The 22584-nt window shown below is 47.3% G+C and overlaps 1 protein-coding gene across 1 annotated transcript in view; it reads right to left on the bottom strand.

The window, feature by feature from the left end:
- The window catches only part of BPI (bactericidal permeability increasing protein), a 29118-nt gene extending 14576 nt beyond the window's left edge, over nucleotides 1-14542 (bottom strand). The window contains exons 1-7 of the mRNA XM_055543237.1: nucleotides 14416-14542; nucleotides 11107-11221; nucleotides 9712-9840; nucleotides 7750-7911; nucleotides 6235-6298; nucleotides 4614-4677; nucleotides 3084-3175 (exon numbers count right to left, since the gene is read on the bottom strand). Coding sequence (XP_055399212.1) covers nucleotides 3084-3175; nucleotides 4614-4677; nucleotides 6235-6298; nucleotides 7750-7911; nucleotides 9712-9840; nucleotides 11107-11221; nucleotides 14416-14542 — 753 coding nt within the window. The remainder of the gene's footprint in view (nucleotides 1-3083; nucleotides 3176-4613; nucleotides 4678-6234; nucleotides 6299-7749; nucleotides 7912-9711; nucleotides 9841-11106; nucleotides 11222-14415) is intronic.
- Between the last annotated feature and the right edge of the window lie 8042 nt (nucleotides 14543-22584).

Raw genomic sequence — 22584 nt, 5'->3', positions numbered from 1 at the left:
GCTGGTTTCCCAGGTGGCTCAGTGGTAACGAATCTGCCTGCCAATGCAGGAGATGCAGGTTTGATCCCTGGGTTGGGAAGATTCCCCTGGAGAAGGAAATGGCAACCCACTCCAGTATTCTTGACCAGAAAATTCCATGGAGGAGTCTGGTGAGCTACAGTCCACGGGGTCACAAAGAATCAGACATGACTGAGTGACTGAGCACACAAACGCACTCGGAGGCTTGGGGAGGTGAAGTGGCTTGCCCAAGCTCATGTAAAAGGGTGAGTGCCAGAGTCAGTGATTGAACCCAGACATCTGGATTCTGGCAAGCACATTCCTGACCATGCCATGGTCTCTGCCTCAACCTTGCAATAAGCGCAGAAATTCTCCTAAAAGAACAAGGAGAATTCTGTTTGTTTTCACTTATCAAATTAGCAAAATATTCAAGAGAGAGGTAAATTGTTTTAAACGTGTATGTATTTTAAACTGATACTATCCAGTTTTTGGTGAGAGTATTCATGGGCTCCTGGGGAATATGTTTACATTTCTGAAGAGCAATTTGGCTACGCATTGCAAAAACCAGATCATTCACTTAGCTGAAAAACAATAATGTTGCGTTATAAAATAGCAAACTGTCGATGGATACATATGTTAGAATACCATTTATGTAAATTGTGCTTTAGTCACTAAGTCGTGTCTGGCTCTTTGCGACCCCATGTACTATAATCCACCAGGCTTCTCTGTCCATGGGATTCTCCAGGCAAGAATACTGGAGTGGGTTGCCATTTCCTTCTTCAGGGAATCTTCCCGACCCAGGGATTGAACCTGGGTCTCCTGCATTGCACGCAGATTCTTTACCGACTGAGCTATGAGGGAAGCCATTTATGTAAAATTAAAGGCCTAGAAAACATACTATATAAGAATTATTGACACCAGAGATAGATAGCAAAAGTATAAAAACTCAGGCGAGAAGGACGCACAGGGACATCATCCGCGTGATTCCCTGCGGGGTAGAGGGTCCCCAAGGGGGCCTCAGCTATTTACTTCTACAATATTTCATCTCAAAAAATATTAAAGGTAAATATGACAAAATAGTAACACTTCTAAAATCTAGGTAGTGGGTATGTGATAATGTGTAATATTCTCTATACTTTTGGATCATTATTTGCCGTTAATGATCATGACACCCATCTTATAGAGTAAATATCATGAACAACTCTTAAAAATAGCTACAAAAAAGACAAAAAATAAAAATAACGGGTGGACTTATGTACCAACCAGGAGCCATCTTTAATATATATCACTAGGTGAGAAAAGCAAGTGAAGAACAATGCAAACAGATTCTCAGTAAAACTAGATGGGCTTTCGTGTAAGTGTATATGAATGCTCAGGACCAGATTAATACCCGCCATGGCTGACAGCTATCACCTCTGGGCAGGAGCCCTGAGTGGGGGTGGGGGGGCCAGTAAACAGGACATTCTCATTCGCTAGGGATAATCAGGTATTGTTTTAATCCTTTGTTCCATCTTATCACTTAGATTTTTTTTTACAAGTATACTATTTGGTCCAGCAATTTCACTTTCAGAAAGTAATCAAAGATGGGCAGAGACCCAGCTACAAGGATACTCATGGCAGTTCTGGTTACACTTGTGGAAAGAATGGAAAGAGCTCAGACATCCCAAGAGGGGGCACTGTCTGCGTAGCTTATCACAAGCTGTCCACTGAAAGACCCAAGAGCCAGTGAAAGGATTAGGGGAGGACATTTCACTGACGGATGTATACCTGCACCGTTCTGGTTTTAAAAGTTGTAAAACATGACGTATACATATATATGTTTATATATGTTGTTTCTGTGTGTATTTGTTTCCAGGCCTACATGTGTGTATTTTTATTTCTGCCTCTTTTACATGTGTGCATGTGTGTGTGTGATTTTCTGTGTCTGAGCAGAGGAAAGGATTGGTGGTTTGGAGAAGTGTAATTTGTGAGTCAACATACAGGTCTCAGTCATATTATTAGGGTAATTTCTCTTTCCTTCCCCCCTTCTTTCCTCCCTATTCATTTCTTCTGCTCCTATGTGGTTTCTACATTTTCTTCCAGACTTTAAATGTGTTTTAGAGAAAACAAGCAAAAATAGTAAACAGACACACCAGTTGTGGAGGGATTGAGGTACATCCGGAGGGGATTCAGAAAGTGGGACTTATTCCAGCTGAGATGGGGGAAGGCTGCTTGGGGAGTGACATCCCAGCCCAGACCCACTGGAGGATAAGAAGAAGATGGCTGGGAAGAGGAGGGGAAGGAGGAGAGGGGAGTCCAGGCAGAGGGAATGGACAAGATGAAGGCCCTGAGGCGGAAATTAGCTGGAATTGTTGAGGAGGTGCAAGGCCAGTGAGCCTGGTTGGAGGGTAGATAGAGAGTGAGGGGGAAAGTGGCATGAAATGAAACTCACTCACTCCATCCATCCATCCAACCATCTATCCATCCATCCACTCATCCAACCATCCACTCATCAACCATCCATCCATCCAACCATCTAACCATCCATCCATCCAATATGCATTTACAGAACAGTTATTACACGCCAAGCATAGTTCTAGGTGCTGTGTATGGTAAAGAACAAAGCAATCACAGCCCCTTATCTTTCATCGTATTGAGGGAGACAGGCTTGTGACTGTTGTGTGTGTACATGAGTAATAAGTGCTGCTGAGAAAAATAAAGCAGGATATAGGGGAAGAGGAGGGTACTGTTTTAGCAATGCTGGTCCGGGAGAGCTTCTCTAGGGAGAGGATACTTGAGCAAAGACTTGAAGGAGGGAAGAGAGAGCTGCTGTCGATATCTGGGTGAGAGCCTCCTGGCTAGAAGGAGCAACAAGTGCAAAGGTCCTGGGGAGGGAGCAGTCATAGTGCATTTCAGGACTAGCAGGAAGGTCAGTGTGGCTGGAGCCAGGAGAAGGCATGGAAGGTGGACGGGGGAGAGTGGTGAGGATGCATAGGAAGGGGGTGGGGTCATTGTAAGATTTGTTTCCAAGGACGATGGGAAGCCCCCAGGTGTGGGGGTTCTGAGGCAAAGGCATGAGGGTGTATGATTCTTGATATGAGTCTCACCTTCAGCAGCCCATCCAGGTTATTGGCTGTGGCTCTTGGAGGTGCCACCAGCGAGTAATCGACCCCAGCCACTTTGTCTAGTTTGGTTGTCACTAGGGGGAAAGAAGATGGGCCATGAGCTGGCTCCCCATGGCAGCATCTTTGGAGCCTGGGATGCAGACTCAGCATCTCCTAAAGTTAAATACAGACCTGCAGTGCTAATTCCATTCCCACTGCCTCCAAGGAGCCCTCCTCCCTGCGCGCCCCTCAAAGGAAAATGAGCCCACACCCTACATTCCCAGAATCATCAGTTCCCTCCCTTCTTCCAACAGCCCTGAGACATGGCCAAAGCAGAGTCAAGGAACAGAATGACTTGGGCTTCAATTGAACTCTGTGTGACCTTGGGCAAGTCCTTTCACTTCCTCTGAGCCACTTGTTTTCATTTGTAGGATGGGGTACTACTAACGACTTTGCAGATGCCCTGTACATGGTAGGGGCTCAAAAGCCAGAAAGAGTCATTATTGCAGTGATAACATCCCAGGCTGAGCCCAAACTGGCTTCAAGTCTGATCGGTTTCTCTGTTTCCAGCATTAATCAATGAGGATTAAATGAATATTGGTTTCTCCTTTAGCCCTGCTTTCCCATGTTAGAGGGAATAAACTGAGTCTCAGAATATGTAATTAGTCCTGGATGGCAAAGCTTGTGAGTGACAAGGCTGGGACTCAAACCAAAATCTTTTTCCTGCCCGGTGAGGCTAAACCTGGGACCCTGAAACTGCGTTGAATACACCCAGGATGAGCTCTGCACCTGGAGGGGCTGGGACAGTGCCCAGAAGAAGGAAATGTATCTGAAATGGACAAGTACCACATGCAGGTCACACTAGGCTCTGTGGGGAGGCAGCCCTGGTAGAAGTTTGGGGCACAGGCTCTGGAGTAGGAAAACCTGAATTTGGATCATATTTCTGCTTCTTACTGGCCCTGTGAGTTTGGGCAAGTCATGGCTCCTGTTTCCTGGTGTAAATTTGGCAGAAAACAGTGATCTCAATGCGGCATTGGGAGACCAAGAGCAAACATTACTGCTGGGTACATGACACATGTTGACACTTTGCCAGATGGGTCTTCCTGCACCTTCTGCAACCCTTCACAATTTACTGAGCACTTGGGGAAAGAGAAGATTGTGTCCATTTTAAAGATATGGAAACTGAGTCCTTGAGAGGGCAAGTGACCAACCTTAGATCTCAGATCAGCTATGTATCTCTGGCTTCAGGGGGCTGTGGGTACTTGTTGTTTGTAGGGAAACCTTGTAGGGTTTCTCTTCCATTTAACTCCCAGACCTGCTACAAGGACCTGGCCCCAAGGGATCTGATACTAATTACCATTTGAAAATAACCTGCTCTACTCATTCCCACCCAAGCCTAGGCCTGCCTAGGAAACTCGCTGGCTCCATCACACTCTCACTATCTCCCTTCTATCCCAACTTCCCCCTCCCCCTTCTACCCCAGGTTCCCCCTCCCCTTCCACCCCAGCCTTCTTAGCCCTGCCCATTTCTTACCTGGCAGCGTCTGCAAATAAGGCTGCAGCTTGGAGGACACGGTACTAGTCACCACCTTGCAGATCTTGGGAGAATAAAAGAAAAGATCAGTGAAGGCTTCCCATAGTGGACAGTGTCCTTTAGGAATAATTATCTGGACAGGTTTTGCTTGTCTTGAATGTTTCCTTGAAAATCATGTAGCTACTCAAGCTTTCCCTTTTCTCTTTGGCCACCAGGAAGCTCAGAGTCCAACATATAGCTTGGAAATAGTAGCTGTATATGACTGTATGGGAGCTTCCCAGGTGGTGCTAGTGACAAAGAACCTGCCTACCAATGCAGGAGGTGCAAGAGACGTGGGTTCTATCTCTGGGTTGGGAAGATCCCCTGGAGAAAGAAGTAGCAACCCGCTCCAGTTATCTTGCCTGGAAGACCTCATGGACAGAGGAGCCTGGCGGGCTACAGTCCATGGGGTCACAAAGAGTCGGACATGACTGAACAACTGAGCACACATATGACTGTATGAGATGCATATCTGCGTTTTATTTCCTACTCAGATTCTAAAACCCATTTTATAATCTACTTTGCTGTGTATTTTGACTACCATGCATGGGTATTTTTTTCTCTTAATATTTGACAGAGTGCTTTCAGATAGATGGTTGATATCTCCTTACCCACATTGTCAGTGTCTTTGACTGGAAGACCAAGGTCTCCCATCTGGAAGACTGCACAAGCCTCCTTGGTTTCCCCAAGACTCCTGCCCTGCTCTTGGCCCCTCCAGCCATTCTCACGGCAGCCAGACTAATTGATCTAAAGCACAGATCTGGCCAGGTCATCCCCTTGCCTAATACCTTCAATGGCTCCCCACTACCCTCTGGAGAAAACCCAAGCTCACTTGGCTTGGAAGACAGGCTCTGGGGTTTCCTGGAAGCTGATGGTTTATTAATGGGAAGCTAGCCCAAGAAACCACCCCTTTTCTCAGCTGAAGAGGTTGGCTTGTAGGGGATGGGGGTTAGAGTGAAAGCAGGGTTGGGGGAACACACTGGTCTGTGTCTGTCCTTCATACCAGTTCCGGCCTCAGGACATAGCTTGGCTACACTCTAGTCTAGCAGCTTCATCAGCTGCACGTTTTCTGGGTGGGGCTCACCACCAAGGTGGAGAAGGCAGTGGCACCCCACTCCAGTACTCTTGCCTGGAAAATCCCATGGAAGGAGGAGTCTAGTGGGCTGCCATCTATGTGGTCACACAGAGTTGGACACGACTGAAGCGACTTAGCAGCAGCACCACCACCACCAAGGGGGTTCTGGGGTGGGGGATGAGAAGGGAGGCCGGAGGGATATAAGGGTTCAGCAGGAAAGAACAGTAGTTTCTCTGCAAAGAGGGACGACGTCGGGGAAGGCAGAGGTGGCTCAAGTGTGGGGGAGTTTGCTGAGGGTGCGTGACATGAGCCTTAGTCTCTTGCTAGATTCCCAGGAAAATTGACATGACACATTGTAGAGCTGGACTTGCGCTCCCTAAGGGCTGTAGGGGACTGCTGAAGAGGTCTGGATGAGAGCGAAAGTGTCCCGCCATGCGTGAGGTTTGCGGACACCGCGGGCCCCACCCACTTTGACGGGGGCGGGCTGAAACTCTAAGCCCCTCCTACCTTGCTGGTCATGGACTTTTGCAGCAAAGACTCGATTCGTTTGCGGAAGAGTTGGATCAGCCACCTGGATTGACATGTAGGGACAGGCGTGAGGCTTTCCAGGTACTCCCCAGGCTCTGCTCAGAAGGCTGCCTCATCTGGGAAGCCTTCCTCCCTCTCCCGAAGAGGCCCAACCGCCCTCATCCCTGGGCTCCGACTCTGTACACCCCCATCAGACCCTTCTTCTGCTGTGTTCAGTGACTGGTCATGAGGTTATTTCTTACACAGGTGCACAGCGGGAACCCTGCCACGTCCCAGCCTCATTCCTCACCACTCCCTCTCTCTCTGTCCTCCAGCCCCACAGCTCGGCCATGTCCTCCTGTGTCCTCTGCTTCCTCCCACCACAGGACCTTTGCACACGCTGTTCACTCTGCTTAAAACACCCACTCCCCAGTCTAATTAACTCCTACTTCTTTTCATCTCAATTCAAATGTCATTTCATCAAAGAACTGGGCAACCGCCAGACTAGGTCAGAACCTTCTGTTCTATGTGTTCACCACACGTTGTACCTCTTTTTCCTACTTCTAATATCCTTTTGTAATTCCTTGTGAGCCATTCATTAATGCAATGATTTGATTAATATCTGTCTTCCCCACAGGCTGCAACTTCAAGAGAACCGGGACTGTGAAGCTAAGAATCCGGGGGCTGGGAGTCCTGGATTGAATCCCTTCTCAATTCTCATTAGGTATGAAAACTCAGGCTACTTCCTATTCTTTCTGTGCCTTGATCTTCTCCTCTGAAAGTGGGGTAATAATAGACTAACCTCGTAGAGTCTTTGTGTGGACAGGATGGGATAAGGCTCATGTCTGAACAGTGCTAGGCATCCATCAGCCCTCCAATCCCTGTCAGCAAGGCCAGATTTTTAGTGACCACTGCTCTGTCTTAAACACAATGAACAAGCCTCATGCACAGCAGTTTCTTAGTTGATATTTGTTAGTTGGATGGAGAGATGAATGCCTACAGGCTTGTGATAAGGATTAATAACTTGGTGCACTGAAAGTGTTTAGTGCAGAGCCTGCAGCATAATAAGTGCTCAGTGAAAGTTTGCTGAATGAATATTGAATGAGCAAGGGACCCTTCAAGGCAGGGAGGGTGTATTCCATCTGTGAACCTTTGTATCTTCCTTACATCTGAGACCTTTGGACAAGGCTGACATGGAAGTGGCATTTGGGATGTGCTTTCTGAATACAAGAATGATTAGGATAATCCTGTCCCTCCTCCCAGGACTTCCCAGGTGGCTCAGTGGTAAAGAATCCACCTGCAATGCAGGAGATGTGTGTTCAATCCCTGAGTCGGGAAGATCCCCTGGAGGAGGAAATGGCAACCCACTCCACTATTCTTGCCTGGAGAATCCCATGAACAGAGGAGCCTGGTGGGCTACAGTCCATGGGGTCGCAAAGAGCCGGACATGACTGAGTGATTGAGCACGCATACACATTCATCCCTCCTCCCATCCACAGCCCCAGGAGGTCATACCCCAGGCTGCTGCCAGAGATGTGTATGCGGACGGTGTTGATGCGACTGCTGCAGCTGGAGCAGGTAACAGTGGAGTGGCCCGAGGCAGGGTCATAGCCCAGGTTCAGACCCGCCAAAATAGAGATGCCCTCTACACTCAGGTCAAAGTTGCCGCCGAGTTTGCTGAAGGGAAACACAAAGACGAGACTTGGAGCAAGCATTTTCTCCCCTCTGCCAGTCAAACTTCACACCAATGCTGGAAGGTAGGTTTTGCTATTATCCCCACTCAGGATGAGGAGATGGAGTTCAGAGAGGGAAGGCCGCTTGCCCAGTGTCACACAGCAGCTGAGTGAAAGAACCAGAATTCCAACTCGAAGCTTGAAGCCGTGTCTGCCTGGCAGAACCCTCCTCTTATCCACTGCCTCAGCCTCTGCCTGTGCTGTGTGGCACTGGGAGTGTTTCTCAACCTCTCTGAGCTTCAGTTTCCTTACTCAGACCTTGGACCAGCAGTGGGACACTAGTTTTGCCACTAGAAAGCTGAATTTTGGGGAGGGACGTGTCTTTAATTAATTAATGACTTGGTTCATTAAATGGGGTTAATAACTACTCCCTCCTGAAATGAGTTTGGGATAAGACAGTGGATGTGCATGTAATTTGTCAACTCTTCTATAACGTGAGGAAGTATTGCTATTTATTTGTTTATGATCAGTAAGTGAAATGATAGATGTGAAAGAGCTCACATGAAAAATTAAGCAAGTCCCTCTGCTGTATAACACAGGGAACCCTGCTCAATATTATGTGGTAGCCTGGAATGGGAGGGAAGATTGGGGGAGAATGGATGCATGTATATGTATGGCTGAGTCCCTTTGCTGTCCACCTGAAACTATAACAGCATTGTTAATATAAAATAAAAAGCTAAAAAAAAAAAAAGAAAAATGAAGCAATGCTTATTGTGGGGAATGACAGATCAGCAGTCCTTATAACGAAGGGCAGACCTGCGCCTCTGTCCTCATCAAAGGGCCTGTTTGCTCCGGGATTCCCCACAAAGGAGAAGTTGCTAACACGACAGGTCAGCCTGAGCCCCTGTCACCGCTGCACAGTCACTGCAGTGAGAGCCCGATATTTAGATTCACAGTTGTGGTTTGGATGATTGGCCCCAATTTCCACCCTCCCTGCATCCATACCCTCTCCATTGCCTGTCTTGGGAGGATACGTGTGTATTTCTATCTTCTTGACTTTGGACTTGGGCACATGACTTGTTTTGGCCAATGGTATATGAGTAGAAGTGACTATGGCCCAGTTCAAAGTCTAGGGCTTAGTATGCTTCTGGTCACCCTTTTTGCACCTCTGCTCTCACTAAGAACATGCTCTGTGTAGCTCATTCATTGGTCCAGGGAAGAGGAGGAGATCCATGTTGAACAGGGCCACCTCTAGCTGAGGCCAACCTATGGCAGGGAACCCCAGCCAACACATAGATACATAAGTGGAGATATATGACTTGCTTTAGGTCACTGAGTTTGGGATGGTTTGTAACACAGCAACTGCTAACTGATAAAGGGGTAAAGTAAAGGTCCCACTTAGCCTTCCCTCCTAAGCCATATGTACCAACTCAGCCTTGCTGGTGTCCTGCATTGAGATATGGAAACATGCTCAGCTATTAACCAAGAGTTATGTTAAAACTTCGGAGAAGGCAGTGGCACCCCACTCCAGTACTCTTGCCTGGAAAATCCCAGGGACGGGGGAGCCTGGTGGGCTGCGGTCTATGGGGTCGCATAGAGTCGGACATGACTGAACCTACTTAGCAGCAGCAGCAGCAGCATGTTAAAACTTCTTTTGTGAAAAAATTTCCCAGTAGCTCTGAGGGGGCAGATGGTATTCGGCCAGGCAAAAATTCGGCATGCTTGAGATCTTGGCTCTCCTCTCTTCCAAGTATCACCAAGAGCTTACTCCCACACTCAATAAACAGCAAGCTTGGAAACTCACATGAAGTTCTTTCGTGCCTTCCATTTTCCTCTGATCTTGATACTGGCATCTCTGATAGAGAGATCAAGGCCCTTATCTGGCAACGGTCTTATCTGGGAATTGGGAAGATTGAATCCTTGAATAACCATGCTGCAAGGAAGAAACGATCAGTTAGTCTCCTCGGGGTCCCTACAAGGACTCAGTCAATGGTCAGTGCAGACTCTTTCCCCTCCAGCCTGGTCCTTTACCCCATCCATTTTAAGAGAGCCCAAAAGTTATGATGAGAGCAGCCTTGGGAACTCTGTGGCTAGGCTTTAAAGTCAGGCAAATCTGCATTTGAATCCTGCTCTTCAATTTACTTTTGTGTGATCCTGGCCACATCGCTTAATCATCCTGAGTCTCAGTTTCCTCATTTGTAAAGCGGGCACAATAACTTCTCTCTTGCAGGGTGTGTGATGATCAGTGAAGATAACAAATGTAATTCCATTGACTACATGTTCTGTAAGGGGTAGAATGTGTCTGTCTTTTTTTCACTATTGTACAGTAGCAAAGCCTGCTGAATCAGACACATAGTAGGTGCTCAAAAATATCTGCTAAGTGAGTGCATAAAATTCGTTAGAGGACATTTATGGGTTTTCTCCCCAGCACCCACATCCCTCTCTTGTTAATAACAGAACTGCCATTTTTACTTTGGAGGAACTCTTCCCCACATCTAGCCCATGCTGCTCCCAAGAAAGTTGACTTCACAGGTCATCTTCAGGGGGTGGAGCTTGAGACTTCAGTACAAGCTCATTCGTGTTTTCTATTCCCTGGCCATAGTGATTGGTCCAGCAGTGTGTATGGACCTAAAATGGGCCAATCAGAGTGAATCTTAGGAGTTTTGCTTGAGTGGTAAGAAGATGGTGCCTTCCTCCTATAGGGCTGGAAGTGCTGAGAAGATGCTGATGGCCTCTTTATAGGGACATCCTACCCGAGAATTAGCCTTTCCAGAGGGAAGAGATGCTGAGAGATAGCAAGAGAAAAACAGGGTCCAGTGATATTTGAGCCTTCCTCAAGCTGAACCTGAAGCCAGAGTCCTCTGAGCCCCTACATTCTGGTTAAGGTCATTTCTGATTAGGTTTTCTGTCATAGAAACCTCACCTCCGCCCCTAATCCCAATTAACATAAGGGCTTGGCACAGAGTTTGGGGATTTATGACATCCCCTTGGGAGTCACAGTGAGTGCCTGAAAGACAGTTTAGGTGGTTTCTTCCACACGCAGCTTGGGGACTGTATCCCCTCAGAATGATGTAAACATTAGCTTTGGGATCCTCTAACCTCTCTGAGTTTAGGAATTTGTGGCTCTATGAGTCTAGGTCTTGGTGGCCCCAACGCATGACAGTCCTGAACACGGAGGACTGAGCAGGACAGGGCTTACCTGAAGAAGCTGTATTGCCCTTTCCCGAGGTATTTTATCTTTAAGTTTCCTGAGAAATTGGGAATTGTTATCTTCTCCAACTCCTTCTGCAGAGTAAGCACTCCCTGCTGGCAGGCTGAGAGGAGAGAGAGGAGGCAGAGGTCAGAGGCATGTAGCTGGTTCATAGCAGAGACGGTGGGATTGGAGGGTCTATAGCAGGGCTCAGTTAAGGGCTCTTGTCAATGCCCCGATAGTAAATATTTTCTGCTTTTTAGATCTTACTGTCTCTGTCACAACCACTCAGCTCAGATGTTATTGTACAAAAGCAGCCATAGACAGTAAGTCAATGAATAGGTATGGCTTTGTTACAATAAAACTTTACTGATAGAAAATGAAATTTGAATTTCACATCAGTGTCACTAGTGGTAAAGAACCCGCCTGCCAATGCAAGACACATGAGAGACATGGGTTTGATCCCTAGGTCAGGAAGATCCTCTGGAGGAGGGCATGGCTACCCACCCCAGTATTCTTGCCTGGAGAAACCCATGGACAGAGGAGTCTGGCTAGCTGAAGTCCATGGGGTCGCAAAGACTTGGACACTGAAGACTGAAGTGAGTTAGCATACACAGCACACACATCATTTTCACACGGCCTGAGACCAGATTCTCCTTTTGATTTTTTTTCCAGCCATTTAAAAATGTAAAAGCCATGCTTAGTCCCTGGGCCATACAAAAATGTGGTGACCCAGATTTGGCCTACGGGCTATTGTTTGCCAACACTTAGTTTGAAATATCACCCCCTTCAAACACCCAGTCATGCATCCTATGGGTGTTTATTGATCATCTGCGTTGTGCTCTGCCTTCACAGATACTGCGTCTCTCTGGGTTTTGGACTCTCTTGCCACAGGATCTTTGCATGCACCTTTCCCACTGCCTGGGAAACCTTTTCCTCTCATCTTCACCTGGTCAGCTTCTAGTCATCATTTCTTCTAGGAACTTTCTCTGGTCTATCAGAAGAGTGCGATCCTGCTTGTTATCATTCTCACAATGCTGTGGGTATCTCTTTTGGAGCTCGCATTACCTTTTGTAATTATGCAACTATTCATGTGATTTTCCGATTAATATCTCTCTCCCCTACTAGATGTAAGCCGCCCAAGGCCAGGGACGGATGTCACAGACATCCGCCACATTTACCTCAGGAACTAGAACCTAATACCTGATGGATGACTAAATAAATGAATGTCCCCAGGATCAGGAATTCTGCCATCTGTTATTACATAGTTAACAGCGTCAGAGAACCAGTTAGATGGCAAACACGTTAAATGAGAAGAGTAAGCAGTAAAATGATGGATCCCAGGATTTGCGTTTTTCCAAGAGCCAGTTAAGCATACTAATAATAACAATAGTAATAATAATAGTAACAACAACAACATTTATCAGGTTCTTACTCTGTTCCTGGCACAGTTCTGGGCTCCATGCATGTATTAAGTTACATACATGTAACTGAACATACGCGAATCTGAACAATCCTGGGTAGTAGGTCTTGTTGAAAAGAACTGATTTGGAACCCGGGTCTCCCACACTGCAGGAAGTCTTTACCAACCGAGCCACCAGGGAAGAAGCCCAGTGGGTCTTGTTACACCTCCCAATTCACAGACGAGGAAACAGACTCAGAAACGTGACCACACAGCTGTCAGATGAGGGAGGCAGCATCTGAATTCAGGCCTTCTGTTCCCAGAGCCCATGCCCTGGGACAGCCCTTCTGGGGGTCCAAAAGTAAACCAAGCACAGACTGGCACTACCCAGAGAGAAATTAAAATGTGGGATGGCCACCGTCTGTGGATCTGCAGGGGCTGGGTCTCGAAGGGTCTCTAATACCAAGCCCAGGACGCCTTCTGAAGGCACTCGGGAGCCGCTGAATAGTGTCAGTAATGAGGGTCCTGAACCAATATGCTGCACCTCAGGACACTCACTGATGGCTGAATGGGGTGTGAGTAGAAGGAGGGACCGAGGCTGCTCTGACAGAATGTGAAGACGTTTGGGCTTAAAGGCTGAGCCCAAGTCTCTGCTCCCGGGAAGCGACCAGAGGCACCCCAGGTCTGGGTACAGGGCAGGGGCATAATCCTTTCTCCTAGCTCACAGGGAGCCTTCCATCTGCAACCCTGGGATTCACAGGTATCCTGCCTGGGCTGGGGTAGGAATTCAGGGATGGAATACCAGGTCTCCTTGGTCCTGTCCGGGGCTTCCCTGATAGCTCAATTGGTAAAGAATCCACCTGCAATCCAGGAGACCCTGATTCGACTCCTGGGTCAGGAGGATCCTCTGGAGAAGGGATAGGCTACCCACTTCAGTATTCTTGGGCTTCCCTTGTGGCTCAGCTGGTAAAGAATCCACCTGTAATGCAGGAGTCCTGGGTTCGATCCCTGGGTTGGGAAGATCCTCTGGAGAAGGGAAAGACTTCCCACTCCAGTATTCTGGCCTAGAGAATTCCATGGACTGTATAGTCCATGGGGTTGTAAAGAGTCGGACATGACTGAGCGACTATCACTTCACTTCGGTCATGTCCTGATTCCTCCGGGGGTCCACCGCCCCTGAGAGCCTGCCGTCTCCTGGGTCTGATGTCTCGGGCACCGGCTGTCCCCCACTGTTCTGCAGGTCATCTCTCTGCCACCGAGAGGCAGCATTGAGCAGCCCCACGCCGATACATCACAGACCAGAGCTCAGATCAGGCCACCCCCTTCCCCTTCCCTCCTTCCAGTCTGTCTGCTCATCTGTAAAGGTCACTAGTAACATTTTGTGCTTTTAGCATAGTGCCTAGACCGATATGAGCAGGTCAGGAGGCTGCTTCATAACATTCTCTGCTGTGTCTGGGCCTGAGGGAGTGGCCTGGGGGGGGATCCTCTCTGTGGCACCCGGGTGGCTACTGTGCAGAGTGTGGCTGCCAAGCACCACCGCTCCTCACAGAGCCTGAGCTCGGCCCACGCTGAGGACTGAGCCAGGGGCTGCCAGACGAGTATCAGGGCTGAGAACCAGCTAGGAAGGAAGTGAAGGGCCCAAGCCCGAATCGGTTATTGGGTAGAGGGAGGGGGACCATGAGGGGCCTGAGCACTGGACTCAGAGTCCTCCAGACTAGGGTTCCATCTCCCCCGCTGCGGCCTCCCAGCTCTGTGACCTTGGGTAACTCACCCTGGCCCAGCTTCTTGCTCTGTAAGACGGGGTGAGAGGGCCACCTTGAAGGAGCAGTGAGCAGGCCATACCCTGGATTTAAGGGCTGCATACGGCAGGTGCTCAGTCAGTGATGGGAGAGAAGGAAAGGAAGGCAGCCAGTTACCATAGTCCAGGCCCTTCTGGGTGATCCTGACCACGATGCCAGGGTTGGTAGTCGTCACAGCCGTGCCCACGGCGGCCAGCACCACCAGGGTTGCCCACCTCCGCGCGGTGTCAGGGCCTCTGGCCATGTCTTCGTCCTGCAGAGCTGCCAAAACCTCGAGGTCTTGGAGGGGAACCAGGGACCTATAAAGGAGGCAGCTGTGGAAATGCAAGTCAGGAGAATGGAGAAAGGAGGAAGGAACACGAGCAGGGGCGGAAGAGGGGGTGGGCGGCTGCCTGCCTGCGGTTCCCCACCGTGTGGTGGGGCCACGGCCCCAGAACAGGCAGCAGTGGGGCCTGGGAGCCCTGTGTGTGTGTGTGTGCGCGTGTGCATGTGCTGTGTGTGTGTGTATGTGTGGCATGTGTGTATGTATGTGTGTTGTGTGTGTGGTTGCGTTTGGTGTGTGTGTGTGTGGTGTGGTATGTTGTATGTATGTGTGATGCGTGTATGCATGTGTGGTGTGTTTGTGTGTGGGGTGTGTGTGTATGTATGCTTGGGGTGTGTGTGGTATGGTATATGTGTACGTATTGTGGTGTGTGTATGTATGCATGTGTGATGTGTGTATGATGTGTGGTGTATGTGTATGTATGTGTGGTCTATGTGTATGTATGTGTGGTGTGCAGTGTGCATGTATGTGTGTTGTGTGTGGGATTGTGTTTGGTGTGTGTGCATATGTGGTGTGGTATGTTGTATATATGTATGTGTGATGTGTTTGTATGTGGTGTGTGTGTATATGTTTAGGGTGTGTGTGGTATGGTGTATGTGTATGTATGTGTGGTGCGTGGTTCTGTGTGGTGTATGTGTATGTATGTATATGTGGTGTGTGTGTGTGTGTGGTGTGTGTGGTATGTGTAAGTCAAGACCTGGCTCTGAGCGTCATTCCCCTCCCCTTCCCCCCTCCCTGAACCCTCCACCCAAATCCCTCCATCCAAGGACTTCCTGGAAGCTGGGTGGTAGGTATATCAGAGTTGATTATATTTTTTGTCTTCTTTTTTTATGCTCTACTGAGGTATAATTGGCAAAATTGTACACAGTTGCTGCTTGAACAACACAGGTTTGAACTGTGAAGGTGCATTTGTATATGGATTTCCTTCAATAAATATGTACTGCCGTCCTGCACCACCTGTGGGTGGTTGAATCCATAGATGTGGGAACTTGGATATGATGGAACTGCGTATATGGAGGTCTGACACTAAATTATACTCGAATTTTTGACTGCTTGGGATGTCAGCACCCCTAGCCCCTGCATTGTTTAAGGGTCAAATGTACATTTAAAGTGTACAATGTGATAATTCAATATATGTATACATTGTGAAGTGATTGCCACAACCAAACTAATTAGCTCATCTTTCTCTTCACGTGGTTATCATTTGGTGTGTGTAGGGAGAATGAAGATTTACTCTTTTAACAAATTCCAAGTATATAGTATTCTTAACTGCAATTATCATGCTATACATTAGATCCCCAGAACTTACTCATTTTATAACTGAGAATTGTATTTTTCTTTCTACTTTTGATTTCCTTGGTATTTTCCACAGTAAAACCTTTAAGGAAACAGAGCCTGAACCATTTTCTTGTCCTGAGAGGCAATAGTGGTAATAATTAAATGCTTGAATTTTGAGTCTGGTATTTTAACTGGTTTTAAAGCTCAGCTTTGCTACTTTGTGGTGGTTTGACTTTGGTCAAGCCACATAACCTCTCTGAACCTCAGTTCCTCTTTGTAAAGTGATGATAACCAGAGTACACCCCCCACCTCGGGTTATTGTGAAGACATAAAGGGCTTTAAATCATGTAAAGCACTTAACACAATACCCCATGCATAATATGCTCACAAATGGTAGCTATTACTGTCAATCTGACTTTCAAAGCAATCCATGTTCATGGGCCAAAATTTGAGAAAGAACCAAAAAAAATATAAATGAAAATTACGTGCAATTCCCAGTTCCAGAGAGGGCAAGCAGAAGTGTATTTTAGAGTATTTCTCTCCTCGCTCCCCACTTTTGGTAAGTGTAGATTAGGTGTGTCTTTCAACACAGAAATATGTAATCAACGCCGGTTTTGTGAAGTTCCCTTTTTTAAGAACAGTATGTGCGGTTCTCTGTTTTTCATTGCTTCCTTACCCTACAGTTTTCTTCACCAGGCTTTTGTTCTTATACCTTTTCCCCTTTCCTTTGACATATGTGAAGCCTGAGGCTTCGAGAGGGGAAGTGTTCTTTCCACAGTCACGCAGCTAGGCTGCTAGCAGAGCTGGGATTCAAGCGCAGACGCATCCCACACCAACCTGAGTCCTTCAGCATCTTGGGAGCTGGGGCGGGGTGCGGGTGGGGGTGGCATCAGCACACACACTCCCCACCCTCCCTCCAACTTTCCAGATGGAATTCTGTCTGCTAGGCCCCTGCCCCTCCCTTTGCAGCAGCCTCAGGCCCAGTGTGGGCGGGAACCCCACCAGGCAGCATGGCACCATCTCCATGGTGATGAGAGGAGGGGCGGGGCTGCAGAGAGGAAGGCCAGCTTCTCTCCTGCTGGGTTCTCATCAGCCCCCTGACGCCCTGTCTCCCTGACTCTGATTTGATGAAAATCTAATGAAGCCCATTGAGCCTGGAGGACATGAGACTTTCTGAGTTTTTTTTCTTTCTTCTCTTTCCACTGTTTCTGAAAGGATCTCCCTTCCTGCCGCCACCCACCACAACCAAGAATCCTTCTGGCTTGCTGTAGAATGAAAACAGTGGCTATGGACAGAGCATCTACTATGACATTTTATATATATTGTCTTCAAGCCTTTAAATAACCAGTGAAAAGTGATGAAATTGTTAATCCCTCAGTGTGTCCCATGGATAGTAGCCTGCCAGGCTCTTCTGTCCATGGGATTTCTCAGCCAAGAACACTGGAGTGGGTTGCCATTCCCTGCTCCAGGGGATCTTCCCAACCCAGGGATCAAACCCGAGTCTCCTGCATTGCAGGTGGATTCTTTACCATCTGAGCTACCAGGGAAACCCCAAATAACCTGTGAGAGAGGAATAATTATCCTCCATTTTGAAGATAAGGAAACTGAGTCACAAGGCAATTATGTCCCTGTCAAGGTCGCAGTGCCTTTCATGGAGAGAAATATTCTCCTCTCTTCCTGGGGTAGTTTCTAAGAGAACTTGTCACCCTGGGTCTTCACCCTAGCTCTGCCTTCCTGGGCCCCCATATTCCCGTGTCTGTATCCATACAAGGAAGACACAGGCCAAAACACACAGACTGATGACTTGTCAGAAAATCCATTTTTTGAAAAGTTATCTTACACAGTTTGGAATACCTGCAGCTCTAACTGCCCCAAATTCCAGAGTTCGCTGGGTCCAGGCAGATAGTACCTCTGTGAGGATATCAGACAGGAAAGGGGTATTACAAGGAAACTCACAGAATGATAACTTAAAGTGCCACAACGTAAGAATCTTAAAACCAACTGGCAATAAGCCAGCCCCACTGGCTTCTGATGCTTATGCTCAGTCAAATCCAGATGAGTCCATCAGCAAACCTCTGACCTCCTTTTTGGTTCTGCCCCTGGCCATGGTGGGGCCCCACTGCCTCAGACCTGACTCTTTACTTGGTGTGAGTGACAGTGTCTTCAACCCAAGCAACAGAAATCCCCAGCTCACATTGGCTTCAACAGTCTACCCATATCTCAGAGATGAAGTCCAGAGAGAGAGCAGGTTTGAGGATCTGATTAATTCAACAGCTAACAAGACTTCCCTGGCCATCCAGTGCTTAAGACTGCACTTTCACTGTAGGAGCTGTGGATTTGATCCCTGGATGGGGCACCTTTATGATCCCACATGCTGTTTGGCCAGGAAAAAAAACCCCACCAAATTTGCAACAAAAATGCGAATTTAAAAAATTCATTAATTAACAGACATTTACCATCTCTCCACACCTGTCTGCTCTGCCACCCTAGTATCTCAGATTTACCCTTAAACTGGCTGCTTTCATGGTTGTGTGAAATAAAATTCATATTTTATGGCAAGACAAGAAAAATGTAAACATAAAAAATGTATTTCTGTCCTTTGGCTTCATCTCTCCCTTCTACTGTGCATTGTGTATCTGTGTTAGGCATCGACTAAATCTTCGCTGTTGGCAGAAATACCAGCTCAGCCCTAAAGAGAAGCGTTCTCCCAGCATCAAGAAGACAACTCTTCTTGATGGAAAGGTAACATTCCTTCTTGATCTTGTAAGGGGATCACATCACCACCTTGTACTTGCATATCTGGATTGTGTAAAATGTCAGTGATTCATCATGTAATTTACAGTCCTCTGTCTCAAAAAACGTATGTAACTGTGTCTTGACTTCTCATGGTAGAACAGCCCTCGGAGCTTTCTGAGATGCTGTTCCTGTTTTTGTTTGAGATTGAAACAATACAAGTTTTATTCAGTGGCCAAAGAATGGATGGAGAAGGGGGAACTAAGTTCACAGATTAATTTCTCATATTCCTGGGTTATAATCTTCTGTTTGGTGCAAATAAAAAATTTCATTTCTTTCTTAGATTGACTGAGTAATTTTTCATTGACAGTTGCAAGATGACCGCAGCAGCTCCAGCCATTGCACCTAAACAGGCTTTTTCCAGTGTCTCCTCCTCCGTCTCCTCTTCTTTTCCTTCTTCCTCTTTTTTGGCCTTTTTGTTACTATTGTAAAATCTTTCAAATATAAAGGTAAGAACAGACTACCCAAATTTGTAAAATCTTAACATTATGCCATATTTACTTCATATAGTTTCTTTTAGCTCTATGAATCATTAATACATGTACAGCTATGCATAACCAGGATCACCATAAGAATATAGAATAGTTCTGTCATCCATTCAAACTCTGCCCTGTTGTCCCAACTCACAACATAGGAAAATACACTACCTCAGCAGAAATTTAGAGGTGGGATGGGTCAAGAGTGGATGATTCATGGGCTGGTTCTTTCCACCTTTCTAATCCATGCTCCTTAGGATGTTGATTTTTTTTTCCAAAAAAAAAGTGCATTTGGCTTGGAGCCCTGATTTTATAGTTCCAGCCAAGTTATTTGCTCTGGTCAAGTTATTTGACCCTTCTGAAATTTGGGTTCCTCATTTAAATATGGGAAACAATGCCCAACATGGGGGTTGTTCTGGGGATTAAATAATAGGTGTGAATCGATTGGCATGGAGAAAGTGCTCAAGAAATAGTCCTAATTTAACCATCATGGCCAGCTGGTTGGAGAGTCCTGGAGTTCCCAGGAAAACACACTAGGGCACCACGCACTGAGCCCTCGGTCGTCAGGTCTTTGGGTCTGGGCTGGACCTGTGCAGAGGGAAAGGTCTAGTGCTCCCGTGGCCTCTGTAAGCTGCCACTCAGCCAGGCACTGTGGGGAGGAACGCTCCCTCCTAGCACAGCAAGGCAGTTAGGACTGTGGGCTGAAACCTTACGGACCGGGGCACAGATCCCAGCTTGCCACTTACTTGCTTTGTGAGCTTGACTTTGTCGCTTAACCTTGCTGCACCTGTCTCCGTCCCCACACTCCATCCTCGGGGGCAGCTCTTCTTCAGGCCCCGCCCAGTGTTAGGATGAAGCCACCCTTGTGGTTAGTGGAAGTCCCGGAAACGACTCCCTCCCCCTCTGCCCCTGATCCTCCAGCTCTTTCCCTCCTGGCCCCACATCCTCTGGGTGTCTGGCTTCCCGTGTATGTTGTCAGTTATTTACTGACCCTGGATTTGGGGTGCAGGAACAGGAAGGGGTTCGTGGAGGGTCCTGGGGGGTGGAGGGGAAGTAAGGAATAGGGCTTCATGGAGATCAGGCCTTAGGGTGTGTAGTATCTAAAAGGCAATCATAGGACTTCCCTGGTGGCCTAGTGGTCAAGAATCCACCTTCCTATGCAGAGGACAGGGGTTTGATACCTGGTTAGGGAACTAAGATCCCATGTGCTGAGGGGCATCTAAAATCTGTGCACTGCAGCTACTGAGCCTGGGCTCTCTAGAGCCCGTGCTCCGCTAGAGAAAGCCCTTGCACCGTGACAAACTAAGACCCAGAGCAGCCAAAAGAAAAAAAAGATGTTTTGTACTATGGCGATAACCTGTTGCTGGAGAAGGGCATGGCAACCCACTCCAGTATTCTTGCCTGGAGAATCCCATGGATAGAGGAACCTGGCAGGCTACAGTCCATGGGGTTGCAAAGAATCGGACATGACTGAGCGACCGAATAACAACAACAACCTTTTGAGCGGGTGTCTCCCCTATCTTGTTAGGCTAACAAAAGTCTCTTCCAGAGCCTTGAGTCTCATAAAAAGGCCCCTTTGGGTACCTTGTCTTAGAGGTGAGTGTAAATCTTTCTCTTATTATTTTATTACTAGTGCAGTTCTTAGAGTAGATCACAAGATATATTCAGTAGTGAGTAATGAATACAACAAACTAGTGAATATAATATAAAGGAAGCAGATTCATAGAGAACAAACTGGTGGTTACCAGTGGGAAGGGAGGAGGGGTAATAGAGAGTGGGGGAGTGGGGGGCATAAACTACTGGGTGTAAGATGGGTTCAAGGATGCGCTGAACAACATGGCAAATCTAGCCAATATTTTGTCATAGCTGTAAATGGAAAGCAACTGAGAGGGTAACATGCAGGAAGCCCAGGGGTCTCCAAACAGAGGACATAGGCTGCAAGTGTCAGACATTTTTTACCTCTCTCTCAGGCGGCAGGAGGAAAAAAACAAATATCAGATTTTTTTTCCCCTTCTCTATACAAAATTAAAAGGAGGTTTCTCTTAAAATATGTGTTGCCATGATACCTGGCTCCACCTGAACTTAACTTTTCTCAAACCTTGAGCTAACCAATGTGTGTCTTTCTTATGGAAATGTTTGTCTTAAATCTATGTTAATGAACTAGGTATTTACCCTGCTGCTGCTGCTGCTAAGTCACTTCAGTCGTGTCCGACTCTGTGTGACCCCATAGACGGCAGCCCACCAGGCTCCCCTGTCCCTGGGATTCTCCAGGCAAGAACACTGGAGTGGGCATGTATTTACCCTAGACTCTGTCTTTCTCCAAGTCAGTTCCGCTTAAGATGCAGAACCCATAAGTGAAGTGAAGTGAAAGTGGCTCAGTCACGTCCAACTCGTTGAGACTCCATGGACCAACAGCCCATGGAATTCTCTGGGCCAGAATACTAGTGGGTAGCCTTTCCCTTCTCCAGGGTATCTTCTCAACCCAGGGATCGAACCCAGGCCTTCTGCATTGCAGGTGGATTCTTTACCAGCTGAGCCACAAGGGAAGCCACAGAACCGATAGTTCAGTCGCTCAGTCATGTCTGACTCTCTGTGACCCCGTGGACTGAAGCACACCAGGTGTCCCTGTCCATCACCAGCTCCCGGAGCTCACTCAAACTCACGTCCATAAAGTCGGTGATGCCATCCAACCATCTCATCCTCTGTTGTCCCGTTCTCCTTCTGCCTTCAATCTTGCCCAGCATCAGGGTCTTTTCCAATGAGTCAGTTCTTCGCATCAGGTGGCCAAAGTATTGGAGTTTCAGCTTCAGCATCAGTCCTTCCGATGAATATTCGGGACTGATTTCCTTTAGGATGGACTGGTTTGATCTCCTTGCAGTCCAAGGGACTCTCAAGAGCCTTCTCCAACACCACAGTTCAAAAGCATCAATTCTTTGGTGCTTAGCTTTCTTTATGGTCCAACTCTCATGTCCATATATGACTACTGGAAAAACCATAGCTTTAACTAGATGGACTTTTGTCTCTGCTTTTTAATATGCTGCCTAGGTTGGTCATAGCCTTTCTTTCAAGGAGTAAGCATCTTTTAATTTCATGGCTGCAGTCGCCATCTGCAGTGATTTTGGAGCCCCCCAAAATAAAGTATGTCACTGTTTCCAGTGTTTCCCCATCTATTTTCCATGAAGTGATGGGACTGGATACCATGATCTTAGTTTTCTGAATGTTGAGTTTTAAGCCAACATTTTCACTCTCCTCTTTCACTTTCATCAAGAGGCTCTTTAGTTCTTCTTCACTTTCTGCCATGAGGGTGGTGTCATCTGCATATCTGAGGTTATTGATATTTTTCCCAGAAATCTTGATTACAGCTTGGGCTTCATCCAGCCCAGCATTTCTCATGTTGTACTCTGCATATAAGTTAAA

This window comes from Bubalus kerabau, chromosome 13 (assembly GCF_029407905.1).
Source record: "Bubalus kerabau isolate K-KA32 ecotype Philippines breed swamp buffalo chromosome 13, PCC_UOA_SB_1v2, whole genome shotgun sequence".
Lineage (NCBI taxonomy): Eukaryota > Metazoa > Chordata > Mammalia > Artiodactyla > Bovidae > Bubalus > Bubalus kerabau.
This window is presented reverse-complemented; position numbering and strand designations above follow the sequence as displayed.